The sequence below is a fragment of the Dendronephthya gigantea genome, unplaced genomic scaffold (genome assembly GCF_004324835.1).
Source record: "Dendronephthya gigantea isolate DGI-Jeju-01 unplaced genomic scaffold, DenGig_1.0 000031F, whole genome shotgun sequence".
Lineage (NCBI taxonomy): Eukaryota > Metazoa > Cnidaria > Anthozoa > Malacalcyonacea > Nephtheidae > Dendronephthya > Dendronephthya gigantea.
In genome coordinates this window covers 391,006-408,184 of record NW_021163041.1, presented here as the reverse complement: position 1 = coordinate 408,184, position 17,179 = coordinate 391,006, and the positions used below count along the sequence as shown (strand labels likewise).

The following is a 17,179-nucleotide window of genomic DNA, read 5'->3' as shown; positions in this document are numbered from 1 at the left end:
TTCTGAAGTTTTCCTTTAAAGAATCCTCTCCATTCTGAAGATGACCTATCCAAAAAATCCGACTTGATAGCAATAGCAAGATTCAAGAATTGCTCTCTCCTAAACCTGTTTTCCACTATTTTTTGTGCGAGCAGATAAGGGCAGTCATAATATGGCGACAGTACACGTTGCTCCTTAGTGATGTTAGAATTTCATTTTCATAATTAACCAAAATAATTTTAGACGCTTTCGTTTGCATATTGCCTTAAAAGGGTTCACGCTTTACATATAATGTTGCACAGTTTACATGCATAACTATATAACTATTTTCAGCAGCTGGTGATACGAAGCCGAAAAATACGCTGGCTGTCGCCTATATTTTCTTCAAATTTAGGCTTTAAATGGGTTAAGCTAATCCAATGTATTGCATGTGGAAAACAACCTAGTGGCAGCAGTGCCTGGCTGTGTGGAATTGTGAGATATATTATTGATCCTGTTCTGATTATATTACAAAATACGTTGACGTTTACAAATCGGATACACGTGCATATAGTACTAACTACGACGTGAAGGAATGGCTGTATGTCAGAAAGAGGAGGGCAACGATACTCCAGGTAAAATTTTATACTTTGGCAAATCGTTAGGGTTTAAGTAATGATTCAGTATTAGCAACATTCATAGTGTCTGTTCCAAGTTGATCAATGCATCGGCTACAAGCATATAGTTTTATATACTGATTATAATTAGACAAATTGCTAAAAGAAACTTAAAACGCAAAATGTTGTATTATGCAATTTCATGATCAATTTAACGGAACAGATCCAAAGGTTGTTCTATCTCGTTTCTAAGAAAGTTGGGTGCCATATTTACAATTAATTAATTATTGATTGATTTTGCCCTTATTAGGCCTATAATTAGTCCACAATAATCACGACCTAAAATGGGATAAACAACTTTGTTCTAAGAGTTTATTTCCCTAGCAATTTCAAATAGCTTGTACTCAAGGAACATAAGCCTATACAATTACTTATGGTTTCCGTGTTTGGATGGCCTGCTCCAAACACGCGGGAATGTTGCTCGATCTAAGAAAAGCGCGCGAAACACGAGCCTGTTTTAAAGAAATAACAACGACAAGGCCTGAATTTAAATTCAAATTCTTTAAAACTTTAAATTTCCGTGTTTGGATGATCCAACGGGCTTCGCCAATCAGGACACGTCTTATATATATACATGTTATTTTATAAATAACTTTACCAAGATAATGTGATAGAAATTTAAGTATTTACCCATGACTATACGAAGGCTACACGACATGTACTAGCAGTTTGAAGTATTTTTGCTCCTGCATGGATTACAAAAAACAGAAGCTATTAAAAACTAAGTAGCTATTTAGTGGATCCTGATTTCGAAGACGCGGCTTACCTTTTATACGCATCAGTTTAATGTTACTCATATCCCACCTTTTTTTGTATAATAACCATCAATGCGTATGTTTTTTTATCAAAGCAGTAGAAGAAGAGACAAGTTGCCTCAGTCCTCGAATAATTGTTCAAGGTGGTGGTTATAGCACAATGCTTGGTGACCTTGAAAATAAGTATAGGCAAGCAACAAAGGACTCTGCCAAAAAGGGTTATGATGTATTGATGGTAGGAATTGGGTTAATATTGCATGGATGTTTATTATTCTATGACCATATACATATTATATTTAATATATATATATATATATATACATATATATATATATATATATATATATATATATATATATATATATTATGGAATGATTTCATCACATTCGCGCAAAACTAAAGTCTACGCAGGTATATGTACTATAGTATCACTCGACCATGGTCGAATTAGCCGTTTTCCGGCGGACTCAACCATGGTCTAATTAGCCGTTTTCCGGCGAACTCGACCATGGTCGAATACGCCATTTTCAACCGGACTCGACCATGGTCGAATTAGCCGTTTTCCGGCGGACTCGACCATGGTCGAATTCGCCATTTTCCACCGGACTCGACCATCGTCGAATACGCCATTTTCCACCGGACTCGACTATGGTCGAATTAGCCGTTTTCCGGCGGACTCAACCATGGTCGAATTCGCCATTTTCCACCGGACTCGACTATGGTCGAATTAGCCGTTTTCTGGCGGACTCAACCATGGTCGAATGAAAATGGCGAATGACCAGAAAATGGCGAATTCATGGCCAGAAAATGGCGAATTCGACCATGGTCGAATACGCCATTTTCAGCCGGACTCGAACATTTACAAATATCGCGAAGATGCTGTGAACAATTCTGGCAATTATACAGTACACAGCAAAACCATACATGTGATGTTAGAAAATTGTCTTAATGTTTATATTAGCTATAGTAAAATGTCGAACAAAACGAGATTGCATGCAGCTGGCTCACCGCTCAAATTTGTATTAATAAAACTAGATCAATATGACATTCCCATTGCCTGGTTTGCATTATTCTTAAACAGGGCGGCGGCACGGCAGTAGATGCTGTAGAAGCAGCTGTTTGTGTTTTGGAAGATGATGAAGATTTTAATGCTGGTCGTGGATCATTATTGAACAATGAACGTGAAGTGGAATGTGATGCAATGATTATGGATGGAAACACGCTAAACAATGGTAGAGTTGTATAGTAGAAATATAGATATTGTATAATTTAACTCAATTGCATCTGTCGAAAGAAGAAAATCACACCTAAATTTACACCAATGATCGCACGTGTGAACTGATTGTAACATGCCAAATATTAATTATGCATTTGCATTTCGTTTTGCGTAACTTATTAGGTTCAGTTATAAGTGGACGCCGTTTTCGTAATCCTGTTTCACTCGCTAAAATGATCATGCAAGAATCAAAGCATTGTGCGTTAAGTGGCGAGGGAGCTCTGAAGTTTGCAAAGGAAAAAAAGTTTCCCGTCTTTGATCCGCAAGACTTGATAGCTCCACGTGCCGAATGTCTGAATGTTAAGTACCCAGATTACGAGGCGTATGTGAATCATCACTATAAAGGAGAGCCATTAATGGAATGTCAGGACACAGTTTCAGCTGTGGCCATGGATGCCAATGGTCATTTCGCTTGCGCCACCTCAACAGGTACGTTATTGATATAAAACAACAGTTTATCGCTTCAATCATGTTACCAAAACAGTTTAAAAACCAAAACAAGAGCAATGATCAATGATGATTGTTTTAAAGGTGGTATAGCAGGAAAATACAAAGGTCGTGTCGGTGATGCACCGTTAGTTGGCTGTGGGGGATACGCGAATGAATACGGAGCAGCAACTACAACTGGTGAAGGAGAGTCGATAATTAAAGTGACGTTGGCAAGAGAGGTTGTTTACATGATGCAACACGGTATAGACGCCCAGGTTAGCCTTTGAAACCTGCAGTTTGTGGTAGCTATACGTAATATTAGAATTATACTTAGATGTGTCAAATACAAAACGAGCATATAACAAGAGCTTTGATGTTCCGACTGAACAAATGTCGTTGCCGGTGGTAATTTCCTGACACATTTTTCCCTGACAGATACACATAGGCTGATTTTGGGTACGAAGTTTGCTAGATTCCTTATCATGCATGATCGGTTTCTTGTTTATCTTAATTCTGATTATGCGATGTTTAGGAATCTGCAGAAAACGCTGTCAGTAAAATGGAGCAGCGTGTCGGTGGCTATGGCGGTGTAATAGCCATTGATAAGAGAGGGAGATTTGGGAAGGCTTTTAATACGACTCAGATGATTTGGACAAGCATTAAGAATAACCAGATGGAATCGGGTATGCCTGTGGAGAAAAACGACGGTAAACAGAAGGTTGAACATGAACAAATACGCATAGAGTGAGAAAATTTTCACGACCATAAAGCAGACACGGGATTTTGATGGATCCTGATCATAAAATACATCTGTTTTCTATATAAAGACTCAATTAAGAAAAAGTTGAAATTACCCTTAGGTGGCATTTCCACCCAATAATATTAACAAGTTACCATTATTGTCAAGGGAGAGTTTCACCATCGTTCAAGAGGATTCCTCTGTCACTCAATAAACGTGAATAATCTTCAGCTTAGAATACAGCCAGTAGCTGGTGTACAATTTTATGATATAAATAATGAACAATCATAACTATAATATTATTATACAAAGTTGCATAATATTGTACGTATATATGCATAACAAGTGCGTTAGCCATATCGCTAAATCTAAACGTAACTTGGTCAATCAGTAATTAAGGCATCAGGGGCCGGTTGTACGAAGGCTGGATAGTGCTATTCACATGATAGTGATTTTTTTAACCGTTCTAAAAATGCTTTAAAAGCAAAAAAATTTTAGCTTTGGAAGCAGCAATTATTAAAGAGGATCCTCAATTTAGGAACACTAAGATTTAATCAAAGTTTCAGAAAACAACGGGCGATTTTAGAGCGATAGAAAAATCCACTATCCGGTGGATAGCGCTATCCAGCTTTCATACAACCGGCCCCGGAGAACTAAGGCAGTGCATGGATCAAGTATTTATTGGTTAAGTTGTCTTGTTGCTGTGTTGCATATGGTCATGTTAGGTTTAATGCCACGTAATAGTAACACTTCCACACTGACAGAGTGTAGTACATAAAGAGCCTTTTTTAGTAAACTACAAGCCAAATAAGACTTCACCAGATCGATAGAAAAAAGGTTGACTGATTATTCATGCTCAATTATTATTTACAAATACAGAATACATTATTTTACATGGTGTATGAGGCCTTCTTAGGCCGGAAAAGTATACAATAACATAGTATTACACAAGACAATCTTTTTACAGTATGCTAAAACGTCGCAATGGACGAAGCATGTTATGATAATATTAAAATTACTGTCAATTACCGCTTTTAGATCTCAACAGTAGATTAAATGCATTTTGAATGTATCTTAACCTCGCGTGATTACTGGTACTTCTATCAATCTGACAATCACGATTTGCAGGCAATAGGACGAAGCATGTTCACAGGCACTGTTCAACTGTTCATCATACTCAATAACATGAACGAAGGTTGGGAAAGTCGGTGTAGAAGGAGTGAGATGAAGAAAAACATAAGACGAAATGATGGACTAAAATAGCATTTAATGAAACGGGAAAATGAAAGGAAACTGAGATAAAATGGCATGAGATGGAACAAAATAAAATGAAGTGAAAACGAACAAAATTAGCTGAGATGGAGTTTAATGGAATAAAATGAAATGGGATGAAATGAGGTAAAATGAAATGAAATGGGATGAAATGAAGTGGAATAAAAAAATGGAATGAGGCGAAGTAGAATAAAACAAAATTGAATGAAATGTGATGAGAACAAAAAAGGTGAAGCGAAATGGAATAGAATTTAATCAAATGGCGTGAAATGGAGTGGAATGCAATGCAAGTGAAATAAAAAAAATGAAAAAATAAATGGTTTGAAATGTAATGGGATGAGATAAAATGAAGTGTAAAAAAAGACGAAACAAACAAAAATAAAATAATGAAGTGAATTGAAATGACATGAAATGGTGATAAATGAAATGAAATAAAATAAAATGAGGCGCTTAATATCAGAGATGGGCAGAAAAAGGCCCCAAAAGGGCACGGGGGTTACTACAAGGAGAGGGCTTGTGTTTAATGATAAAATAAAAATAGTAATAAAAATAATATGGAATGAAATGAAATACGATGAAACGATGATGGAATGGGATTAAATGAAATGGAACGGAAAAATGAAATGAGGTAAATAAAAGCAAATTGAATGAGATGGGATAAAATGTGAATGAGTGAAATAAGGTGTTAAATAAAGTAAAATGAAATGAATTCATAAATTAAAATGAAATAAATTGGAACGAAAAAGAATGATATGATGTGAAGTGAAATGAATTGGAAAAAAAATGAAATAGAATTAAAAAAAACTGAAATGAGATGAGATGAAATGTAAAGAAATGAAATAAGTGAAATAAGGTATGAAATGAAATGGAATGAAATGTTGAGAAATAATGGAACTGGAATAAGATTAAATAAAATGGAATGAAACGAAATGATGTGAAGTGAATGAAATGAAGTGAAATGGAATGAGATGAAATGTGATGAAGTGTTATAAGATGTTAAATGAAGTGGAATGGAACGAAACGGAATCAATTAAAATGAAATGGAATGAGATGAATTAAAAAAGCGTAAAAATGGATTAAATGAGTGGAATGGAAAAAATGGTATGGAAAAAAATAAAAGAAAAGAAACGGCAATGATAGTATGAATGGAACTTATTTGGTAATAAGTGATACTCCCCAACCTTCTTCAATTTACTAGTAAAACAATGCTGACGGCTCTGTTCACACAATCATCAATGGTGTTGCGTCTTTTATGCCGTATTTTGTTTTGTTTTGGTCGAACAATTCCTTCAAAGATTCGATGTATTTTTCGTGCACTCTGTTAATATGACGACGAGTAGGATTTTTCCTTCTCTTTACATGGATTGGAGAGCCAACTAAAAGATTGTGAACTCATTGTCATAAGACAGATAAGTTTAACTATCCTGTTTCTTTCTCTCTATTCTCCTTTTTATATATTTAAAATCTACAGAAGGCTAGAAGCTTCCACTTCTAAGCCGTTTTGTTACGGCGAACGTGACACGATTACTATCTTTTAGCTAATTGCTATTGCTATATAGTAACAGAGGTCTAATTGATAACTTGTAACGAATTAGTATTATTATTAAAAACTGTTTTATAAACAACCTTGAGAGGACACTTAAAAACTTGTGAAAGGAAAGTGCTATGGTAAGTGTAACTATATTCATCTTACCAATTGTGTTGACTTCCTTTTGATGTGGCAGCACAAAAAGGCGCCCGAAGAATGCAATAGGCGCAAACGATATAATTTTTTGGATGGCATTTTGATATTGACGCAGTCTTGATTCTGGTGGATTTTGAGGTTGAGTGAACAGATCATTTTCACCAAATGACATTACTGGAACAAGAGACGCTCTGAAAAATATATATGTACTGAATTTATTCGTTGTTTTCGACGAAAAAAACAACAATGTTTGCATTAAAATCTTGATTAATAGCAGTTCTTAATCTTAACTTATGTATTTACTCGACATGAGATTATTATTCTGCGTATTGTCAATTTGAATTACTTACCCTGTACGTATTGCCATTTTAACAAATCCCTTCCTATTTTTCAAAGTCAGTTTGTAGAGTCCTGGATGGGCATCAAGAGACTCGGCTGCTCCTCCAACAACGACGACGGCAACATTACCGCGGCCTTGCTTGCACAAGATGTGCTCAAAACTTTCTCTTGATACATCGCAAAGACCCAAAGCCATCAAAAGATCACGAAAGAAAGGAAACCAATACAACACTGTAAAATAAGAGGAAAGGAATTTCGTATACAAGGAATCGCAAGGTTGCAGTTAATATATTTTTATGCGGTGTCAACGTATTTTGAATGTTTTTTAAAGCCGCTAATTTTGACAATGTTATGATATTCTTGGTAATTGCCGATTGATGGTACATTTTGACTGGTCTAGATTGAAAAATTCGTGTCGGGTGAGCGAATCGCCCAGTATGGCCTTTAAGACAGCACTAATCAAATATTAAAGGCTAATTCACGGTATCTTATTGATGATCGACCGGTTGGATTTACGCAGGAAGGTAAAATGAAAATGTCCTTTCTGCTCAAACTAAAAGTTAATGAAAATAAAAAATATCTTCTGCTTGAGGACATTTGAAAACAAATTACAACTTCTTCTACAGATTTCCACGAAATATCTCTTTTTCTAAGATATTTCATATTTGCAAACTCCATTTCTTATAGTTGGATCTAATTATCTATGACGTTACAACAGGTGGACTTTCATGAAAGGGTGGTAATCAAGAGCCAATTAGAACACGATTAGAGCCTCGATTACAACAAGTTGATCTTTTTTAGTCAGAACATGATTTCTCTTCGTTTTTTCCCTGAAGATAATTTTCCCGAGTTAAAACTTGTCTTATTTTTGCTACCGATAATAACCAACGCATAAATGATGAAAAAGGCGTTGGTCGTTTGATCCTGCATGGTGGAAACCCAGCTAATTCGACAACTTTACTTTAGATTTTTTATGTAGGCCTAAGAAATTAACAGCTGAACTTTATTTGTTTAAAAAAATTTCGTTTATACAACATACATGTCCGTCCTCGACATTCTAAATTTTCAACTCACCCTGGCAATCAACCTGAATTCCCTATTGTCTTTGTACGGTGACTATAAAAGGCGAAGTGGTATGCGGAATATGCGGATTAAATTTCGGAATAGTTAGATTTACGCCCAGGTAAGTCTAAGCCTATACTGTAGACCTAAAATCCTAATTTTTCTAAACCATACTGGTTTCCACGTCCGCACGATAAGAAAACGATAATCAGCTTAGCTCATGCAGATAAATCACACGAAGCTAGCGCTTGCCTTAATTGATAGACGATTTTATCAGTACCATTGTGTGTTTATTAATTTTTTGGGTTAAGACGAAAAAATCTCTTTTTGCTTATCTTCCTAGACGAACCATCGAAACCGGGTCCTTTTTGACATGTTTGACAGCATTATAGCTAATAATATCACTACAGGTTTTTAATTTAAAAAAACGACAATGCAAACAATAACGACAGTAACACCCCGTCACTTAAGTACAAAGGTTGAAGAACAAAGTTAGGAAAAACTTATGAATATAATTCGATGATGAGAATATTCTCAATCATTACGGTCTATATTCAATTTGCAGTTAATTTATACCTTACTCCAGATACAAGAAGAAAACATGGACACGCGTATTGTCTGAACCCTAAATTGCATTCAAAATATATCAAGTGTAATCAGTCGCACACAGCTGCCTTAAATTCATAATCCAAAATTGTTTCGATAAATTCTACATAAATAAATAGATCATCTGCATGATAGTTTTTGATACTTGAATGTTCTTATTTGTAAACTATTTCAGTTTTGCTAGAAAAAAGCGATGTTTCCGTTTATACTAAACTTACATTTCAAGGTTAGGAGATGCGGTGTAAGTCCCGGAAATAACTTGCTGAAACCATTTGCCTCAGTCCCAAAGTTACACCAAGCTCCGGCACACATGATACCATGAGGATGATAGCCAAAGATGTAATTTTTTTCAGGGCTTAGTTGAGTAGTTTTAATAAGTCGTACTGGGAAATAATCTCGATAGTAATTCCAACTTGAGAGGTTTCGAAGTGCATTCCATCTACGGCCGCCCTTCGACGACCTTTTGAAATCGTAGGCAAGAAACCAGATCAAATAGGCAAGAATAACAGGCAAAAGCACGATATTCGTCATGTTGCATAACATGACAATAAAAGTCAGGACATGTCCGCAAACAAATGCCCCGCAAACTGCCGTGACAACAATTACTTGAAAAGCCTTGGACAGTAAAGAATTATGGCCCATCTTTTTTTTGGAATTCTCAACCCTCAGAACGTTGATGTAGAACTTTTCTGTTGTTATTGCTTGTGGATTTTCACCAACAAGTTGCTTGTTCTTTATAAAGGGTTCCAACCCAAACGATGAACAGGAGAAAATTCTTCTCGCTTACCGCAATCGCCGTTCAGCAAGAATTTGCCTATTATGCGCCCGATTTAAGATCTGTATATGTCTGGGATCCCAGCGGGCAGTGTAAAATGATACAACAAAAACACTCTTTAGCTGTAGTATTTGCCCTTCGATGACCACGAATGTCACCATCAAATAGACAAAACAAATTGCTGTTTGTGATGTCATGTAATTTCAGGGTTTGACCGCGTATGGGGTCTGGTTGGCCGGCGGGGCCCGAGCACCATCCTCTCAACAGTAGAACGTTTCTTTTAGAACGTATTTTGTCTAACAGACTGTGCAGTTCGCAAATGCAAACTATAATAATATCTATTTTGATTTGTTGCAAATCAGAGCTGCAAACAGTAGAGCCATATTTTCTCAAACCATGTTTGCGCAAATGCGCAAATAACTAATTATTCCTTTCCTAAATAAAATTACCAATTATGCGTAATACGGTTGCAAGCTGCAACCCCTGCCGAAAGAAAAATACACGAAGCTTTAATGATTACTACTCATGACGATTAGTACTGTCGTATCGCGAGAGGATTAAAATCGCCTATACATAATACGTATACACACCTCGGGGTCTGCTATATAGAGAGAGCTTACATGAAGTATAGGTAATTTTCAACTTCATTTGGCCTTTGGCAAGGGCAGCAAGCAAGAATTAGAATTTAGAAACATATCTCCATTCTCCAGGATGAGTTTTCTCCCTGGAACAGCTAGCTTGATCAAAGAAATTAATAGTAGGTCAAGAGAATTTTAGATATCATACATTTATTATTAAATAACGCTAAGAAGCCCATCGCACGTGTACAGTATATTAATGAGTGTTACTTTCTGTGAATGTGTCACCAATAGTATAATTTCCTTCTTCCTCAATGAATTGAGGCAGACCAAAGAATATTTATATTGTTTAACGTAAGCAATTAATGAGTCAAATATCAAAGTAAACATATCTGATGAATTAGACAGATAACAACCTGATAGATACGGTGCACATATTATGGTTAGCTGTTATTCAATAAACCAGGGAAAGTAAATCAATTCAGTTGATAGTTGATACCCAAATTAATAACAGAAATGGCCTGTTTAGAATCAGTCACAATCACACAATGGTATCTAAAATTATTATTACATATGCAGATGACAAATTTTAATTGATGACCAATTGAAATTTTTATTTTCAATTGTTTGTTCAATCTGCATTGAGAGAGTATAAAATGACAGAGTTTTTAAAATCTGATTAGAAACTTTAGCGGTTAATGTTGGACTTGAGAACTTGTAAACATATGTAAACAGTTACATTATCGAAAAGTAGCTGTGAAATGGTCAATTTAGAGAAAGACTAATTGGTTTTATTGATATATGATAATATTCAAGATAATGGTTTTGAATTGTTGAGTTTCTCTAGGTAATATAATAAAAGCAACTTTCTCTCTATTTACAGAAGAACTAGTTGTTGTTCTACGGGATGGAAGAACTCTTATTGGACGCCTAAAGAGCATTGATCAATATGGTGAGTATTCTGAGTGTCTGTTTTCTTTTTATTATAAAAAATCTAATCTTACATAATCCTTCAAAGTTGAGAGAATTGCTCAGTATAATGCTATGTTTTTAATTATTTAGCTAATCTTCTGCTTGAAGATGCTATTGAGAGGATTCATGTAGGTAAAAAATATGGAGACATTCATAGAGGAGTATTTTTGATACGTGGTGAAAATGTTGTTCTTCTTGGGGAATTTGTAAGTTAATAAATAATTGCAGTGTATATGATTGTATTTTCAGAAACAAGCATTTTAATTTTTCTACTGTACGATCGCTTTAATTTAGAAGCTGTTAGATTTAAATGGTAGTTATGTTACATGCATCTAGGTTTGTTATTAAACATTTTTGTGGTCTCATTTTCACTTATTTGAGTTTTATCAAAACTACTGCACGCAGCCTACAACCCAAGTGTAGATGCGGACAGTATCTCTTTAGCTGACAAATAGTCAAATCAGATAATTATTGGAGTAAACTAATAGTGTAGACAGTTCCCACTGGTACTGAAAACGTTGTTCAGTGAAATTCAACAAGTTTACATCATATTATTCGGGTTTCTAAGTTTAATGCTTAGACTATTTGCAATTAACATCTGGACCAGATAAACATCCAGATTGAGGTATACGTAAGTAAATTAAGTGGCTACTGGGTAGATTATTTCATTTATTGGATTATTTATGTTAAACGAATTACTTTTACATACTTGATCAACTATATATGCATCTATAGGACCGTGCTGCTGATGAAAAATCGAATTTGGTGAAAGTGAGTGTGGATGAAATCTTGGACGCACAGAGATCAGAACAAATAGCTAAAGACCAACATGAAAAGGCCATAGTGAAGGCAAGATTACAACTCGGTATGCATGTAAACCTACCTGACTCTTATGTTGGTTCGAAAGATGATTTTGGCGCTTGACTGATCTCCGATAAAATGGAAGAATTGTTGTGTGCTTCAGAAATATGTGAAAATATTCACAATATGTACCTATTAAATTGAAGTGAACAGTGAGCTAGTCAATCTGCGCATGTTAGTTGACGTTTTGATCGTTTCTAAAAACGTTTCCTCTCGGTTGGAAACCGTTTGAGAAGATCTAACACAAAATGCTCGTGATGTCTCGGACTGTTGTTTGTGGTGGGTGAACAGTTCTTGCGTCTCCTATGGCATAAACACAACGCTGCTGTATGCTTGTATAGTTTAAATAGAAACGACTTCTGTATATCCGTTATGTTACAACTATTTAAATCAAGGGAAAAAGTAATAAAAGAGGATGACGTACGCCTGGCAATTGACAATCGTTCTTTAATTGGCAATGCCAACCTGGTAAATACGGTGCACGTATATCTCTACCTTGTTCCCAGCGTTGGTAGAGGGCTTTCTTCCCTGCATATAGCTTCCGTCTAACGGATGGTTCCCCTTCAACCCTGTTCATTTTCAATATTGAACGAAAACGAGGTGAAAGAAAGAAAGAAACATATAATTAAACTAGTAAAAATCTAGTCATTAGCAAAACTGTAATTATTTCGGGGAATTTAAACATGGACGTTTATAGCCAGGATGACAAAAAATCCTCTATGCTCTTGAAACGTATTTCATATAGGCATGCCTGAAATGAATCATGACAGTCCATACGTTTTGAGAAGGCCGAATTGAAAGTTTTCGTTGGATAAGAGAACGCCTCCGGCAGCTGGAGAATTTTTTGGTTAGAGAAACATGATGCACAAAATGTTTACTACCGCTGTGAGATGTATAAGTGGGAGTAAAGAAATGTGTCACAGAACATACACTGAACCAGTTTTTAACCAGAATGTAGCCGATAATCGTGCGTACGTCAAACAGTTTTATTAATCGGAGCAAAGCAAAATTAATCTTACAGCATATTATTATAGCGCTTAACACAGTCGGTTGTATTTTCCAACAGCAGATCCACAGTACGGACAAAGATGAAGAACGTCTTTACAACTGCGTATGTAAAATGGAATCAAACAGCAGCCAAACCAGCAGCTAAAATATGAATATAATTATATGTTTCTTAGTTATAATGTTATTTGCTCCAAACGATTTAGTATAGCGGTAACAAAGAAATAAGAGTATCTTTATTTGGCAAGCATATCTCTATCAGTCTGCGAAAATGTTGAACGGCCACTGGTGTTTAACAACAACAAGTGGGCATTTCATGCAGTTTATTCAATTAGATTATTATCAATTATTTCTTTTCGTATGATAACTAACCCCCTACCCCCAAATTTGAAATTAATTTGAGTTAAATTTGAGTTAAATTGAATACTATCGGTATTTGAAACAACCAATTCGAAAATCATATTTTAGCTGTGTATAAAGTTTAACAAGAGTATAGTGAAACATGAAGTGTATAGGATTTCTCGTTCTCTTACCCTACTCCACATATAACAGATGCTGCAAGATAGGTCAGAGTTCCATCAACGTAATCAATCTTTGTTACAATTGTATTTTGGCAAAACAAGCATGTAGTTCCAACTGGTGTTTCCCCGAAAACCAATTCAGGGTTTTTGACAGGTTGAAAAGTAACAGCATTGTACTCATGCGTAGAACTTCCAGCCATAGTTGGGGGAGCGAAATAAACAATCGCTTATTTTGAAAAATATTCGGTGTGCTAAGTAAAATAGAAAAACGCAGATGTGTAAACAAAATTTTGAAGAACAAACCATTGTGATTATATACACATATTAAGAGTCTGTTTGTTCCAATAAAAATAGTACTGTGATAAGATTGGTTATACATATATAGACGTTTATCCCATATAAAGTTATGTTAAGTTCTGCACTCGTAATCTCAAGGCTTCCGCTGCTATATTACTGCTGCTATTTATTACTTTTTAGATTGTTTAAACTCACTAGCTGAATAATCCAACAATTTTTATATCATTCATCTGTCAGACCTCTACGTCCGTTAATTCATGCATTCAATGTTGATTGTACAGCTGTCTATTGTTCACGAACTATAGCTACTGAAAGTATACATTATATTCAATGCTATCTTATACATGGCCGTACCACATTGGTTAAAAGCATTATACAATATTGTTCTATATAAACGAAACTTGCGTGGAGAGGTTGTGTTCTTTTGTGCTTCCAAATTCTCTGCATTAACCATAAAATGAATAATTTTCCTAATTTATTGTATGAAACGTGTATTACCTGTACGATTATTTCTTTCTTGTTCCTTGGGTTGTGTGTGCCAGGAAATGCCAAAGATTTGCCTGAATTAAGGGAAGCAAACTTCGACAATGTTGTCAATGGCAGCAATTTTGTATTCGTGATATTTTATGCGCCTTGGAATGAACGTAGTGTTGAAGCTTTAAAAACATTGGAAAAGGCTTCGGAAGAACTAAATAGAAGTGATATAATCCTGGGTAAGGTGAATGCATACGATGAAGTGAAATTAGCGACCAGGTTCTGGATCGACCATTGGCCAATTTTCAAGTTCTTTCTAAAAGGCAGTGAAACTCCAGAGACGTAAGTTGTGCTTAAGGAATTAGTTTTTACGCAGTCAAACTTTTTTGACACATGCTTTGGCGCGTATATAGCTATATTACGCATTGGTTTATTGGCCATATACTGGGCGAACACGAGACATGAGTTTGCTTTCACTGACGACCATTTCACCATTGCTTTCAAGCTTTCAGAAATTTTGAGCAACCTTAGGGAACAATCAAATAAAGGGCAATTTATAAGTCGTTAATTTAAGTACAAACGACGAATATATTACAAAGACCAAAGTTAACCCTTTTTAGCTTGTATCAGACATTAGCATATACACGTCACAGATATTTGTGGAACTAATTGTGGAGCTAACGTGTGCTAAATTATGTTGGCATCGTAGTACCAACACAACAACATCAAGACGATGTTTGTCTTGATAATAATAAATATTGTATATTCAGTTTATTCTTTCAAATACACAATCAGCCAATCACAATGAATTAAAGGAAAAGCTCGTCTGTCTAACTTTGGTCATTCTACGAATGCATTCTTTCAGGTATCGAGGTGGAATGAAGTTGGATGATTTTCTTGGCTTTATCAAGGTCACCTCAGGCGTACAAGCAGATCCAAGAGTGTTTGACCAAGCTATTATTGAATTGGATGGAACAAATTTTGAAAGGATCATTCACAACAAAAAGAAAAATGTTTTCTTGTTGTTTTACGCAAAATGGTGCAATTCTTGTAAAGATTTGATTAACACAGTTGAAAAGGTAATTCAAATAACTCACTCTTGGAGTTTTTTTTGCTTCGGGTGATTTCGGGTGTCGCGTATTGTATTTATGAACAGGAAAAACTAGTACATAGTTAATTTGTCGTTTTCGGGTCCTTGGATCTCATTTGATAAGACGTATCTCATTTGTAGTGTATTGTGGTCACGAGTTCCATTTGCATTGTTTATTTCTATAGACCCTTCGCACATGACGTCACATTATGAGGACAAATTAACGTAGCATAAATTTTGCAAAAAAGTAATTTTTTGGGCAAAATACAGAAATATTTACTTGTGTGAGAAACTTTGCTTCATTACTGACCTGCTTTTGACCGCTATATAAACCTTCACCGCTCGCATAACGATTATTTTTAGTGAGACAAGGAAACATCTCGAGGACAACATTTAATGATTAGGACGTCAGAGCAATGGGTCTACAGCAGTCTATTTTTTATATCTTTAGGTTGGAAAAAATTTCCAAAATGAAAAAGATTGTGTTATTGCCAAAATCGACGGTGATGCCAATTATGATGTCACAGTGCAGCAGGAGGTTCCTCATTACCCATCAATACGAGTTTACACAATTAAAAACAAAGACGGTTATTTGTACCATCCTGGCAGGTATCAGGAAAACTGGAGTGAACAGAATATGACAAAATTTCTTAATCTCCAATGCAAGACAAAACGTACAATAATGGGTCGTCTTGATGACACGGTATGTGTTTGCCACTGTATGCATGGACCATTAAATCAGCAATACCAATATATTTCAGTATATTAGTTACACAAATAACAGTCGACGTAAAGTATAATATAAAGTATAATAAATAATAGTCGACGTGAAGTATATATATATACTATTAAATATACGTGAAGTATATAAATATACTATATAATCTCAGTTACAAATCTTGGATCGAAGTTATATTAAACTATAGACTAGTTACAAAAATAATTATTACAAATGCTATTGCCATATAAGATTATTAAAAACGTTCTAGTTCAATTATCATAACTTGTTAACTGAAATTATCCCTCGATCTCCTCCACTATTTTGATTATATTTGTATTTCTGCGCTGAACTCATAAAACTTTGTCGGATCGAATTCACTTCTGACGTATGGAATGAAGTTTGTTATTGATAAAGTAGCATTGACTGCATTGGGTTTAGTGGATATGCATTGCACGTCAACAGACTATATAAAACATTGAACATCCATAAGAAGTGAATTGGATCTGTCAAAATTGGATCGTATATAAACAGACCTTAAAGTCCTTAATTCAAACACTGAGAGAGGCTTGTATACGAACCATATTACAGGCTGGACGGTTGAAAGATTTTGAAAAACTAGTGAAAGTATTCATGCAGAATTCATTCAAAAGAAGTGACATCTTAGACGAAGCACTGTCTCTAAAAGATGGGCACAAAGAGAGTTCTGCAGCAATCTACGTGAACATAATGCAGCGGGTCTTGAAGGATGGTACAGAATATTTAGCAACTGAGCTGAACAGAATTGAACGACTCATGCAAGCTTCAATGCATCTTGATAAGGCAGATGAATTTCAAAGACGGAAAAACATCCTGAACGAATTCGCTGTCCTGTATCGCAAAAGAGAGGAACTTTAATATTATGTATTATGCGCACCTACATGCATTCGGAAATAATTACTTTTCTGCAATACATTCATTTTGCGAACACTAGTATAAAATTATTTGTGCTTTTAGTTGTTAGGTATACTAGGCAGAATTAAATATGAAATAAAACCACTGAAAATAAAATGAGACCTTCAATCCACCTTCAGTATTTTACAAAACGAAAT

General features: G+C 35.3%; 5 protein-coding genes and 1 pseudogene across 6 annotated transcripts; 4 read left to right on the top strand and 2 right to left on the bottom strand.

The window, feature by feature from the left end:
* The first annotated feature begins 325 nt into the window (after positions 1-325).
* Positions 326-2,636, top strand: LOC114524666 (annotated as a pseudogene).
* A 158-nt stretch (positions 2,637-2,794) lies between these two features.
* On the top strand, positions 2,795-5,830 carry LOC114524619 (isoaspartyl peptidase/L-asparaginase-like). Of its 2 annotated transcripts, XM_028545760.1 has the most exons (4): positions 2,795-3,095; positions 3,198-3,370; positions 3,628-3,802; positions 4,873-5,830. In XM_028545760.1, the coding sequence occupies exons 1-4, from the start codon at positions 2,840-2,842 to the stop codon at positions 4,899-4,901; spliced, it is 633 nt and encodes a 210-aa protein (XP_028401561.1). In that variant the 5' UTR covers positions 2,795-2,839; the 3' UTR covers positions 4,902-5,830. The 2 variants fall into 2 exon arrangements, with proteins under 2 accessions (XP_028401561.1, XP_028401560.1); XM_028545759.1 differs by lacking the exon at positions 4,873-5,830 and having other exon boundaries at positions 3,628-3,918.
* Positions 5,831-5,877: 47 nt separating this feature from the next.
* Positions 5,878-9,643, bottom strand: LOC114524618 (diacylglycerol O-acyltransferase 2-like). Its single transcript, XM_028545758.1, has 4 exons — positions 9,016-9,643; positions 7,141-7,360; positions 6,800-6,981; positions 5,878-6,482 (listed from the first exon to the last, which is right to left on the bottom strand). The coding sequence occupies exons 1-4, from the start codon at positions 9,437-9,439 to the stop codon at positions 6,328-6,330; spliced, it is 981 nt and encodes a 326-aa protein (XP_028401559.1). The 5' UTR covers positions 9,440-9,643; the 3' UTR covers positions 5,878-6,327.
* Positions 9,644-10,230: 587 nt separating this feature from the next.
* LOC114524557 (U6 snRNA-associated Sm-like protein LSm1) lies at positions 10,231-12,407 on the top strand. Its single transcript, XM_028545671.1, has 4 exons — positions 10,231-10,329; positions 11,034-11,102; positions 11,213-11,328; positions 11,858-12,407. Exons 1-4 carry the CDS (start codon positions 10,284-10,286, stop codon positions 12,044-12,046), a joined length of 420 nt encoding a protein of 139 aa, XP_028401472.1. The 5' UTR covers positions 10,231-10,283; the 3' UTR covers positions 12,047-12,407.
* A 549-nt stretch (positions 12,408-12,956) lies between these two features.
* On the bottom strand, positions 12,957-13,709 carry LOC114524665 (lipopolysaccharide-induced tumor necrosis factor-alpha factor homolog). Its single transcript, XM_028545817.1, has 2 exons — positions 13,522-13,709; positions 12,957-13,132 (listed from the first exon to the last, which is right to left on the bottom strand). Exons 1-2 carry the CDS (start codon positions 13,707-13,709, stop codon positions 13,021-13,023), a joined length of 300 nt encoding a protein of 99 aa, XP_028401618.1. The 3' UTR covers positions 12,957-13,020.
* A 234-nt stretch (positions 13,710-13,943) lies between these two features.
* On the top strand, positions 13,944-17,143 carry LOC114524571 (protein disulfide-isomerase 1-like). The gene is made up of 4 exons (XM_028545688.1): positions 13,944-14,622; positions 15,146-15,359; positions 15,822-16,073; positions 16,680-17,143. Exons 1-4 carry the CDS (start codon positions 14,264-14,266, stop codon positions 16,983-16,985), a joined length of 1,131 nt encoding a protein of 376 aa, XP_028401489.1. The 5' UTR covers positions 13,944-14,263; the 3' UTR covers positions 16,986-17,143.
* Positions 17,144-17,179: the final 36 nt, after the last annotated feature.

Excerpts from the sequence above, each read along its gene's own strand:
- LOC114524571 (XM_028545688.1), top strand. The coding sequence starts at position 14,264 with ATGAATAATTTTCCTAATTTATTGTATGAAACGTGTATTACCTGTACG. Across the intron at positions 15,360-15,821 it reads TGATTAACACAGTTGAAAAG|GTTGGAAAAAATTTCCAAAA; the intron begins GTAATTCAAATA and ends TTATATCTTTAG. Across the intron at positions 16,074-16,679 it reads TGGGTCGTCTTGATGACACG|GCTGGACGGTTGAAAGATTT; the intron begins GTATGTGTTTGC and ends ACCATATTACAG.
- LOC114524619 (XM_028545759.1), top strand. The coding sequence starts at position 2,840 with ATGATCATGCAAGAATCAAAGCATTGTGCGTTAAGTGGCGAGGGAGCT. Across the intron at positions 3,096-3,197 it reads CGCTTGCGCCACCTCAACAG|GTGGTATAGCAGGAAAATAC; the intron begins GTACGTTATTGA and ends ATTGTTTTAAAG. Across the intron at positions 3,371-3,627 it reads AACACGGTATAGACGCCCAG|GAATCTGCAGAAAACGCTGT; the intron begins GTTAGCCTTTGA and ends TGCGATGTTTAG.
- LOC114524618 (XM_028545758.1), bottom strand. The coding sequence starts at position 9,439 with ATGGGCCATAATTCTTTACTGTCCAAGGCTTTTCAAGTAATTGTTGTC. Across the intron at positions 7,361-9,015 it reads GCATCTCCTAACCTTGAAAT|TGTTGTATTGGTTTCCTTTC; the intron begins GTAAGTTTAGTA and ends CTTATTTTACAG. Across the intron at positions 6,483-6,799 it reads AAAGGAAGTCAACACAATTG|TTGGCTCTCCAATCCATGTA; the intron begins GTAAGATGAATA and ends ACAATCTTTTAG.
- LOC114524665 (XM_028545817.1), bottom strand. The coding sequence starts at position 13,709 with ATGGCTGGAAGTTCTACGCATGAGTACAATGCTGTTACTTTTCAACCT. Across the intron at positions 13,133-13,521 it reads TCTGTTATATGTGGAGTAGG|CTGCTGGTTTGGCTGCTGTT; the intron begins GTAAGAGAACGA and ends TTCATATTTTAG.
- LOC114524557 (XM_028545671.1), top strand. The coding sequence starts at position 10,284 with ATGAGTTTTCTCCCTGGAACAGCTAGCTTGATCAAAGAAATTAATA. Across the intron at positions 10,330-11,033 it reads CTTGATCAAAGAAATTAATA|AAGAACTAGTTGTTGTTCTA; the intron begins GTAGGTCAAGAG and ends CTCTATTTACAG. Across the intron at positions 11,103-11,212 it reads AAAGAGCATTGATCAATATG|CTAATCTTCTGCTTGAAGAT; the intron begins GTGAGTATTCTG and ends TTAATTATTTAG.